This window comes from Culex pipiens, chromosome 3 (assembly GCF_016801865.2).
Source record: "Culex pipiens pallens isolate TS chromosome 3, TS_CPP_V2, whole genome shotgun sequence".
Taxonomy (NCBI): domain Eukaryota; kingdom Metazoa; phylum Arthropoda; class Insecta; order Diptera; family Culicidae; genus Culex; species Culex pipiens.
This window is the reverse complement of record NC_068939.1, coordinates 43,020,075-43,031,088: the sequence shown is the minus strand read 5'-3', so window position 1 is coordinate 43,031,088 and position 11,014 is coordinate 43,020,075. Positions and strand designations below refer to the sequence as shown.

Here is an 11,014-nt window from a genome sequence, read left to right as displayed (position 1 = left end):
AAAATGCACTTTAAAACCCTTTTTTCATTCAAATGTTGAGACCAAGGCTTGTTATTTCTATTTTTTTATACTTCGGATAATCGAGTCTTGACTGTATAGAAAATGTCTGGTGCAACACGAGAAAAGGGCGGATAAGCATTTTGACAGTTTGAACTATTTCGCTGATTCTCGAGCATCAGGAAACTTTTTCACAAAACTCAATGTTTTGAAAAATAGTTGGCCTCCCCTGTTACCTTTCAACACTTCGGGGGATTTTTTGTAAATAGTTACTTGTTGTCTCAGAAAATGCAAAACTATTGCAGCTGTCAAAATGCTTATGCTCCCTTTTCAAATGTTGCTCCAGATTTATTAAATCAACTAAAAATGCGCAATGCGAACTGTCAAACTTGCTGAGCGTTTTTCTCGAAACACCAATTTGATTTACGGGTGCCTCGATATCTAGAGAAAGGATTGACCAAATTGGCTGAAATTTAGCAAAGCATAGCATTGGTGTCTACCCGTAGCTGCTACTTCGTTATTGACCAGGACCCCCAAACATTGCTCCGTGGACCACAGATAATGTAGGAACCAATCATCACCCCTTCGCAATTTTTAAAGGTCCCTATCGTGCTGATCAATACCGACGCCGGCCACGACCAGTGGTAAGACACGGGGAAGTGGATGGGAATGTTAGCCGATACTTGAGTGATGGGACCGCTAAATCAGCTGCGTCTCCGACAAAGTATCACATGAGTTTTGAGGGGTTAGTAAGATGGGTTTGAGGTCAGGATTCACTGTGGTAGGTGATGCGACCATGAGCAATTTGTTTATCGGTTGAAATTTTAAAAATCTTAGGCAGCCGGCTGCGGAAAGATACCTATCTAGGGATTTAAATATAGTATTAATTCGACCGCGATTCTCCAGAAATTCTCCGTCGGCGTGCCTTCCGATCAACGGTGATGTAGGAAGGGCTTCATTCATTAAAATTATTTTATATCATAAGCCTTAAAACATATCCGTCGACGTGCCTTCCGATCCTCGATGATATGGAAAGGATTTAATCCAGCAATACCACTTGCTTGTTTCAAAAAACAAAAATCGGATCGTTTCTATCGAAAACTTTATAAAGAGAACAAAAATAAAATTCATCGGCCAACGAACGCGCGAACAAAAAATAAATGAAAAAAGAAGAAGAAGAAATCCAATCATCCCATGTACACAAATAGCGACACAAAAGAGACGGAAAATAACACGAAAAAACAGGACTGCGCGTCCCACAAGCACCGCACTACTCGGATTGACCAAATTGGCTGAAATTTGGGATAAAAACTCTCAAGACATATCCCGTGTGCATGACGAAGCCCGAGTTTTGAATTTTCCTTAAAAAAATACAAAATTCTTTAATTGATGACTTTTCTTTTAATGAAAAACATATAAATATTTTCTTTGAATAAGCTTTTTGAAAATTCGCCTTCGTCATGCATACGGAACCGGTTTAACGAGCCTTCACCAACAAATTGAGCCGATTTGGTTTGAGTAGTGTTGAGATATCGTGACACCCGTTTTTTGAAACTTCAAATAGGTATATCTCAGCACTTCTTCATCCAAATGTTTTCAAATTTGTTTTGGAAATAAATGAAAATGTTTTTTGAATGCTCTGATCTTAACAAATTTGACATTAAGTGTCAACCTTTGACATTTTTGTGTGTACATAACTCCGTAAAGCATTTTTCCATACTTTTAGTTTCAATGTTTCGAAAATCAGCTTTAAAATATTAAATTTACCACGTTCCGAGAAATGCGCTTTCAAATGTTTGACGTTGAATTACCAAAAATTGGCACATGCTTGTAAACAATTACAAACGCGTTTTTTGCGTTCTGCATTTACATATGACAGATCGCTTTCTGACTAAATTACCTTTGGCTTTGCAGAGTGTGACAAGATTGAAACTTCTTTCGTATGAAGAGTGACAACAAGTTTTTTTTGGTTTTTATTGAATATCTCAGCATTGGAATTGGCGATGAGCACACCGAAAAGGACGTTGAATAAATTGTGAAAATTTGGACAGTATTCCAATTTTGACTAGGAAAAAGGGCAAAGATTTGAGAGGGATAAGATACTCATCTCGTGGGTCATTTTTACCTTAACCCTTTCGAGCCTGAATTTTCAAAAAAAAATTTATTTGGTTGACGATGGGAAAATGATCCTGAGGACCATACAGAAATTATAGGCTACTTTAGAAAATTTTGATTTTTGGGTCATATATGACCCATCAGGCCCGAAAGGGTTAAACGTATCAGCAATCGAAATCAACTTTTTTGATCAATTTCCAATTTAGAGGGACTGTTGATACCATAAAAATGAGCAAACGTCTTGATATTCATTCCAATCGGACCACCTCCTCCTTTTGGCACTACCCTACAGTTTTTTCTTTTTTTTTGCGAAAATTTACATTTTAAATTTATAGGCATTTTCAGCAGAACAAATTTTATATAAGATGTAGAAACTTTTGATTCGTGCTTCGAATTTAGTTTAAAATACAATATGAATCGATAATATTATAAACAAAACTAGTTTTATCGAATTTTAGGCAAAATTGTGACTTTTTGACAATTTTACCCAAAACTAAAACTACTATGTGTTTTGTTAAAAAGCTTTTAAATTTAGTTAACTGAATATAAACATTGTTTTTTTTTCTTAAGGCTATATTACTTATTACTAAATTTTACGTAGAAATAAAAATTGAACACCTTAAATTACATTTTAACTAGAAAAACTATGACTATCAAATTCACCACGGAAATCAAAATAAAAAATTTCAACACAACTATTTTTTAAAGCACTATCGAAAAAACTTTTTTTCAATGTGTGGCCTAGTTCAGTCTTTAATCTTTAGAAAAACCATAGTAATTGGAAAAGATTTCAAAAATAAATTGAAATCCTATCAATGTCACACCGATTTACAGCAACGGAGCAATGTTAAATCCAATTTTGAAGTATTTTATGATCAATTGAAGCGGAATGACACATATATAATTAACGATTTTTAACTGGCAAACTTTTGTTGTTACTTGCAACTTTATTTTGTGCAAAATCTGTAACATACCTATCTAAATCTACAGCATCTTAGCAATTTTATTACCTCAAAGAAATCCGACAGCAACATATTTGCTAAAAATTATAGCTATTTTTAAAGAAACTTTGGTTATTTAAATATAATGCTGCTAGCTTTCGCTTGAACTTGAATATAAAATAATTTTCTCAGTTCTATCTTTTTAGAGATGGCATTACTGAAAGACGGTATCAACATCAAAACGGTTTCCTTTACTTAAATCACTGATAATTTTGCTTCAAAATTAAATTTTTCATCTTGACACGAATGCCAGGGAGACTATTTGCCGTGGTTATATCGCCACATAACTCACTCACGGTTGAAGAAGCTAAGAAGGTTATTAATTAAACACAGTTGAAAAATGATTAATTTTGTGCTAAATGCAATCATTAAATGGAACAAATTGATCTTTTGTCCACAATTATGATAACTTTATTTATATAAAGTCCAAATTACACTCACTGTTCATAAAACCGATACTACCAATACTACTCCATGGAGTTGTTCAACTTCATGAATCTTTTGTTCAGATCGATGCGGTATTTTTTGCACAATGGATTTCTCCAAAACACAGTAACATCATGGTAATTTACAGCCCAGACTCGATTTTTCAAATTCATAGGAAACATTTTGCTTCGGATAATCGAATCATGAAAATAGTAGTTTATGCAACAAGTTGCAAAAAGAGGAGCACGAGTCGTACATTTATATTTATCGATAAATGCGACGAGTACTGAAAAAATCAAGTTTTGCAACGAGTTCCATACAACATTTTTTGCAATTTCGAAAAACACCCATTGAGTGAAATTTTAAGTCGAATTTTCATGTATTTTGTCAATAAATCGTGTAAATAAAAAAAAAAGTTGAATAGTGTTACTTTCCGAAACAAGTGCTGAAAAGTTCAACTTTTCAGCACCCATTTCAGTTTATTTTGAAAAGTGTTGCTATTCGATTCTGTTATTTTTGGTACAGAAAAGTAGGCTATTTCGTCGTTCAAGAATGACAGAAAAAGTAAGTAGTTTCACGACGGAATTGCAAAAAATATATTTTTTTCGTTGTAGATTTTTTGGGTATTCGAATAATCGAAACTTCTGATAATCGAGGCTTCGGATAATCGAGTCTAAACTGTACATCTGGGAAGAGATGCATGTCTTATGTCAGAAAAAATGTGTAATTTTATATCTGAAAACATGTAATTTTACCACTTTTCTGGTGTAATGTCACTTTTTCAGTCTTAATAGAGGTAAAATTGCATCATAATATTGGCACGTCAGACTTGTAATTCGTTGCTGATTTGTTCGAAAATTTGTTAAAAATAATAAGTTTTTTTTAAGCACCCCTTTTGGACGGACATTTCTGTTGTCACCTTCTGGTTCCTTGGATTGGCCATGGATAATTTCACAGTGTAATAAACAGGGCAGCTACCACCACGTAGCGCCACTGTTTCGAATGAGAAAATGATACAGGTTTTTCAGACGAGTTTCAATCCCGTGATATAGGTTTTATTCAACCTTCCAAAACAACACCTTCCAAACATACATTTTTTTTTACTGTGATGAGACAATTAAGCTACTTTAGTGATTTCGTTGAGCACTTTTTGAAATTCGGACAATTGCAAAAAACTGTAAATTTGGCCAATTTTGGCAACTTTAGTCTCATGTCAATTTTGGAAAATATTAAAAATTTCTCCAATTTTTTTATAGTACTCAAAGCCATGCTAAAACTTTGTGATATGCCACATTTCTTGATGAAACATTCTTCCTAAATGATCCATCAAACTAAACACAGTGGCTTATATAATCGGAAAAGCGATTAAAAATACTGCAAATATCTCCCCCAAGGATGCTTCCAAACCCATCAATGACCACGACCTAGAAAGATTTACTGCCTTCTTTAATGGCGACGAACCCAATCGACGCGTTCAGGTGCATCGCCATAAAAATCTGTCGCAAAACGGCTGCAGCCAGCAACGGGTGAGATGCAAATTTCCTAATTCAATCTTAATTTAACACGTCGATCCCACGATTCGGTCAAACTTCGTCCTCGTAAAACATCGCTGGCAAATGTCAAGAAACTAAAATCTGCAGGAGTCGCCAAACTAGAAAGTCCGTTGGTCCAATTTTTCTAACAGTAGATTCAGCGAAGATGAAGCAGTTGTCCTTGATATTGTTTGGTCGATCAAATGCAACGAATTCGCGGTGTGGAAATGAAATATGACTGCAGGTGTGGTAGAACCGGTTTGGACGTATTGAGATAATCCTTTGAAGAATTACCTTCCTGTTGGACCGCTTTTCCGAATAATTTTGCAACAAAGTTTGATAACAATCTAGATCAACTTCTGAAATGAAACTGAAAGTTTCGCCCCCAGTGAAGCAATATCTGCTGGGATCCTATTAAAAGCATAGGTTGCATCTCGTTTTGCAAAAGAATCTTCGTCCTTGGCCGGAACCGGTGCTGCCGGGGCAGACCAAAATTTATGCTAATGTTTGCAGATTTTTTTTTTCTTCTTTTGAGAAAGATGTCGCAGCAGCGGAGTGGCGTCTTGCCAATTTTTAGATCTTCTTCAACCGTTATCATTAGTCTGGCTTTGGGGTGGACCCGCCGAATGCAAATGTAGACCAGATATCCGCGGCCAAATGTCAAATATCCTTACGCGAGGGGCGTCCTCAAATGTATAAATATGAGATGTGGCCCAGAATGGACGCTCAGTCGCGTTTTGGGTTCTGATTCGAGTGATGGTGAATTAGTGAGTTTTGTGTATTTGGAGCAGTGAAAGTGTGATCAAAATGGTAACCAGTTTGAAGATGAGTTTGTTGGGAAAAATTTTGCTGATTTATGGGATGTTTTTTAGGGTAAACGTCTTCTATGGATGGTGCTAGCGGTCGTGGGTGTGGTTGGGGCTACCTCGGTTCTAGGACCGGATGGATATCAAGATTCGAAGCCGTCAATACCGTTTTGTGCGAATGGTGGAAGTGGTCCGGACTGCTCCGTAGAATCTACATCAATAACTGTTGACGAACCAAGCTGTCCAGGAGGTGGAAAGTGGCCAAACTGTGCACTAACAATATCTTCCTCGTCAGTAGCACCAGCTACCCCAGCAACAACGCCGAAGCCAGGTTGTTCGAATGGAGGTCAGCTTCCGTTCTGCTGCACTAACGGTGGATCCGGTCCAGACTGTGAAGTCCCCAAACCTGTAGTCAGTTGCAGCAACGGTGGAGTTGGACCGAATTGTGAGATCCCTGGACCGCTGTCTTCGCCGCAGATTTCGTGTGCCAATGGAGGTATCCCTCCGTTCTGCTGTGAAAATGGAAGAGTTGGTCCGGACTGTGAGATTCCGTTGCCGTTCGTTTGTGAAAACGGAGGAGTTATGCCGTATTGTTGCACTAACGGAGGAGTTGGACCCGATTGTGTTGTTCCAAAGCCGAAGCCACCACCAACCCCGGTTATTCAATCTCAGCCGAAGCCGCCACCAACACCGGTGTACAACCCCATACCTGCTCCGCCACAACCTCAATTCTGCTCCAACGGAGGAACTCCACCGTACTGCACGATCCAGAATGCACCATTCTGCCTCAACGGAGCTGCCCCGCCTTACTGTTGTTCGAACGGTGGCACTGGTCCCAACTGTATTGTTCCAGGTCCTTGTCCTTATGGAGGAGTTCCGCCATACTGCTGTACAAACGGTGGTCAAGGTCCGTATTGTATAGTGTATCAACCGGCCATCGAGTACGGACCTTCCGTGGAGATTGTCTACCATCCACCGGTTTCCGTACCGATTCAACCAGCGACGTGTCCCTTTGGAGGAGTTCCTCCTTACTGCTGTACTAACGGAGGTGACGGTCCGTACTGCGAACTTCCGGTTTACCAAAGCGGATGCTCCAACGGAGGCGTAGAGCCTTACTGTTGTACTAACGGAGGAGATGGCCCAGATTGCTCCATTCAACCTTACTGTTCTAATGGAGCGGTGCCGCCCTATTGCTGTACCAATGGCGGGGATGGCCCGAACTGTGAAGTGCAGGCGCCATCTTGTCCTTACGGGGGAGAACTTCCCTATTGTTGCACAAACGGTGGACAAGGACCAAACTGCGAGGTCGTGACTACGGCCAAGCCAACGACCACCACTAGGAGAACAACCGTCACGACTAGACGTCCCACGACTACTACACGTCGAACCACAACGACTACCCGAAAGCCGACGACTACCACTACAAAGGTGAGATTTGATTGAATCCTAAATGGTGTGTAATTCAGTAATGTTACATCAAATTTCCAGAGAACCACGACGGCAACCAGGCCAACAACCACCACCAGGGTAAGTAAACAAGTTAGTTTTTTTTACCAAATTCGGTAGTTGAAAAATTGGTAAATTTCAGATCGGTAAACGATCTGTCAAAATGAACAAAATTTTACCGAAAATAGGTTGTACAATTAACAACAATGAACTTCATCACAGAATTTCGGTAGTTTTTTTTACCGATTTCGATAGTTTTCAGTTTACCGAACTGTTCAGCAGATGAAAATTCGTTAAAATTTACAGAATTCGGTAAGAAATTCTAAGTGTGTACGGTACTTATACTGAGTTTTTTTTCGCAGAGAACTACAACGACTACTCGGAAGCCCACAACCACTACCCGTAGAACAACCACCACAACGCGTCCAACTACACGGGTCAGTCTAGTGTTTAAAGATCTTGGGTAGTCATAGTCATCTGTATATTAACTAGGGTTATTTCTATCTTCAGCCCACCACAACGACTCGTAGAACACCTACTACTACACGTAAACCTACGACAACAACGCGTAGAACTACCACCACAACGCGTCGTCCAACGACAACAACCCGGAGAACCACCCCAGCGCCATCGTACAAACCTTGTCCCCTGGGAGGAGAACCGCCGTTCTGCTGCACCAACGGAGGAATCGGACCCAGCTGTGTCGTCCAAACGGTACGACCTCCGACCACAACTACACGCCGAACCACAACGACCACCCGTCGCACCACCACAACTACACGCCGACCTGCTCCGACGACCTACAAACCAACCTGCCCTGCGGGCGGAGTCCCACCGTACTGCTGTACAAACGGAGGTCAAGGACCAAGCTGCACCACCACAACGAGAAGACCCCCACCGACGACGACCTCCAAACCCACGTGTCCTTTCGGAGGAGTCCCACCGTACTGCTGCACGAACGGTGGTCAGGGGCCTAGCTGTGCTACGACGACAACGTCCCGGCCGAGCTGTCCTGCCGGAGGTGTTCCGCCGTACTGCTGTACCAATGGCGGGCAGGGCCCGAACTGCGAGAGCCCGACGCCGCAAACCACGGAGAGTACCAACAACGGGTATCTGCCTCCGGTTGAAGCGGATGGCCAGAATGGGTATCAATACAAGAAAGGTGACCTTCCGTTTCCGTTTTAAGGATGGATTGGGCACTTTCAACGGTGCGAATGAACGAAATTATTAGACAAAACTGTTGCGCCATCTGCAACGTTAGAAATTTTTGGTGCCGCTGTAAACAATTTGTTTACAAATCAGTTGTAACAAAATATTAAATTTTGGAATTGATTTTAAAAATTTACTGAGGCAAAGCTTTTAGTATTTATTTTATTCTTCAAAAAGGCGTTCCATAGATGTAAACAAACGGTTCATCTAACTACCTCTTGTGAATGTTTAAATTGTTTTAAAGCGAAATGAGCTGGATGTTTGCATTTAAGGTGAAACGGGACACCAGTTCGTGAACAACTTCTGTTCAACTTCAACATTCTGAACTCAACAGATTGCTTACTTAGCGTCTGCAAAAGTTACACAATTTTCCTTAAAAGTGCATCCAAAAACTCGTGGTGTCAATATGGCGCTGCCTTCCCTTTTCACCTTAAGGTGTCAAAGAGCATTTTGACTACCCGCTGAGAATTTTGGCTCGAGCCTCGACTCGATTCAGAGCCAGATCGACTCGAGGCTCGGGCCAAAATTCTCAGTGGGTATGAACTGATTGTTTGCGGTTACCCAGTAAGAATGTTGGCAGTTTTCTCACTGTGTAAGCTTGCACCCTATCAAGGTGTGTAGATTAGATAAGGTAAGGCGGGAGTTCCCAGCTGTCAAAATAGTTAGCACGAAACCCGAATTTTATATGGAATTTTAGTTGAATTTATTTTTTTTGAAAAAATATTTTGGTTTTTAAAATGCGTACTTCGGTTCAGTTTGGCATGCTGACAACCCTACAGAAAAAAATCTGAAGAAATTTGCCTGAAAATTGTTAAAATTTGAACTTTTCTGAAAATCTCCATATAAAATCTGGAGCAACATTTGAAAAGGGCGCATAAGAATTTTGACAGCTAGAACTATTTTGCAAATTCCGAGACTACAAGTAATGATTAAACAAAACCCACAGTGTGGGAAGGTAGCTGAAGAGACCAGCTATTGAGTTTTGTGAAAAAGTTAAAATTAGCCTGATAATTAGCAAAATAGTTCAAGCTGTCAAAATGCTTATCCGCTCTTTTCTCGTGTTGCTCCAGAAATCCGGGTTTCGTGCTGATTAACTATTTTGACAGCTGGACAACCCGCCTTACCTTACTAATCTACATACATTGCCACCCTATCCAAAATTGACAGCTGATTTGTTTACATATGTACAAATTGTGACAAATAATGTGGAACCAAACAAAGAATACCGCTAATATCAACACAATTTTTGTTGGAGTTGATGGTGCGACACCTTTGTCTAGAATAGGTTTATGCTGAGAGGACATTATAATAGCTAGATTTTATATTATGATTATATTTATGTTTTGAATAAATTTGTTCAACTCAATCGGAGTTCTGTTCGTTGAAGAACGGAACAGATCCTTTAGGGTGATTTTTGTGTTTTTATAGTATCATACCTGATTTTTCATCTATAAGCTACCCCAAAGAATCATGTCCAAGTCACAATAGAAGGTTATCACTTTGAATCCCGGGGTGGAAGGGATCTTAAGAGCGAGTTTTTCACCAAAGTGTAACAGGTCGTATCGAGGTGCTCCGATTTGGATAAAACTTTTGAGCGTTTGTTTGTTTATACATGAGATGAACTCATGCCAAATACGAGCCCTCTACGACAAAGGGAAGTTGGGTAAAACGGGCATTGAAGTTTGAGGTCCAAAAACCATGATTTTTTTTTAAATTGCTAGCATTTCCGGTAAATTTAAGTTTCTAAGTTGCATTCGAAAGGTCTTTTGAAGCACTTTAAAATGTGCTACATCCAGCATTGGTTTGACTTTTCTCATAGATTTTGTAAATTACTGTTAAAATCGTATTTTTTTGCAATTCCATTTTTTGCAATTCCAACATTTTTTGCAATTCCAAAAAAACACACACTGAGTAAAATTTTATGTCAAATTTTCATGTATTTTGCCAATAAATCGTTTAAATCAAAAAAATGTTGAAAAGTGTTACTTTTCGAAACAAGTACTGAAAAGTTCAACTTTTCAGCACCCATTTGAGTGCTGAAAAGTAGAACTTTTCAGCATTTATTTTGAAAAGTGTTGCTATTCGATTCTGTTATTTTTGGTACAGAAAAGTAGGCTATTTCGTCGTTCAAGAATGACAGGAAAAGTAAGTAGTTTCACGACGGAATTGCAAAAAATGTTTTTTTCAAACCTTAATAACTTTTTGTAACATTTTCCAACACCCATATTCACATAGGTCAAAAGTTAGGGCATTTTATGGACTATAAGCCAACGGTTTTAACTTTTTATCCAGTTTTTCTTATAGTTTTACGATTTTTTTATAACAAACATTTTACAACGATAACTTTTTCCCTGGAGGCCATCAAGACGGCACTTTTTGGTCTTAATTTTGGCATAATCGGAATCCTTGGGACTAGGGCTCTAAAAGGGATCGATCACTGATAGTGATCGCACGATATTTGACACAGCTAGCCTATCAGCTG

The 11,014-nt window shown here is 39.3% G+C and overlaps 2 protein-coding genes across 3 annotated transcripts in view; one reads left to right on the top strand and one right to left on the bottom strand.

The window, feature by feature from the left end:
• The window catches only part of LOC120412383 (2-acylglycerol O-acyltransferase 2-like), a 92,718-nt gene that overhangs the window by 57,296 nt on the left and 24,408 nt on the right, over nt 1-11,014 (bottom strand). The gene's annotated exons all lie outside the window — the stretch shown is intronic.
• Nucleotides 5,773-8,890, top strand: LOC120412421 (mucin-2-like). Of its 2 annotated transcripts, none has more exons than XM_039572882.2 (5): nt 5,773-5,881; nt 5,944-7,305; nt 7,366-7,404; nt 7,686-7,760; nt 7,834-8,890. In XM_039572882.2, exons 1-5 carry the CDS (start codon nt 5,879-5,881, stop codon nt 8,506-8,508), a joined length of 2,154 nt encoding a protein of 717 aa, XP_039428816.1. In that variant the 5' UTR covers nt 5,773-5,878; the 3' UTR covers nt 8,509-8,890. The 2 variants fall into 2 exon arrangements, with proteins under 2 accessions (XP_039428816.1, XP_052566528.1); XM_052710568.1 differs by having other exon boundaries at nt 5,944-7,306; nt 7,382-7,404.

Excerpts from the sequence above, each read along its gene's own strand:
- LOC120412421 (XM_039572882.2), top strand. Across the intron at positions 7,306-7,365 it reads CGACGACTACCACTACAAAG|AGAACCACGACGGCAACCAG; the intron begins GTGAGATTTGAT and ends TCAAATTTCCAG. Across the intron at positions 7,405-7,685 it reads GGCCAACAACCACCACCAGG|AGAACTACAACGACTACTCG; the intron begins GTAAGTAAACAA and ends TTTTTTTCGCAG.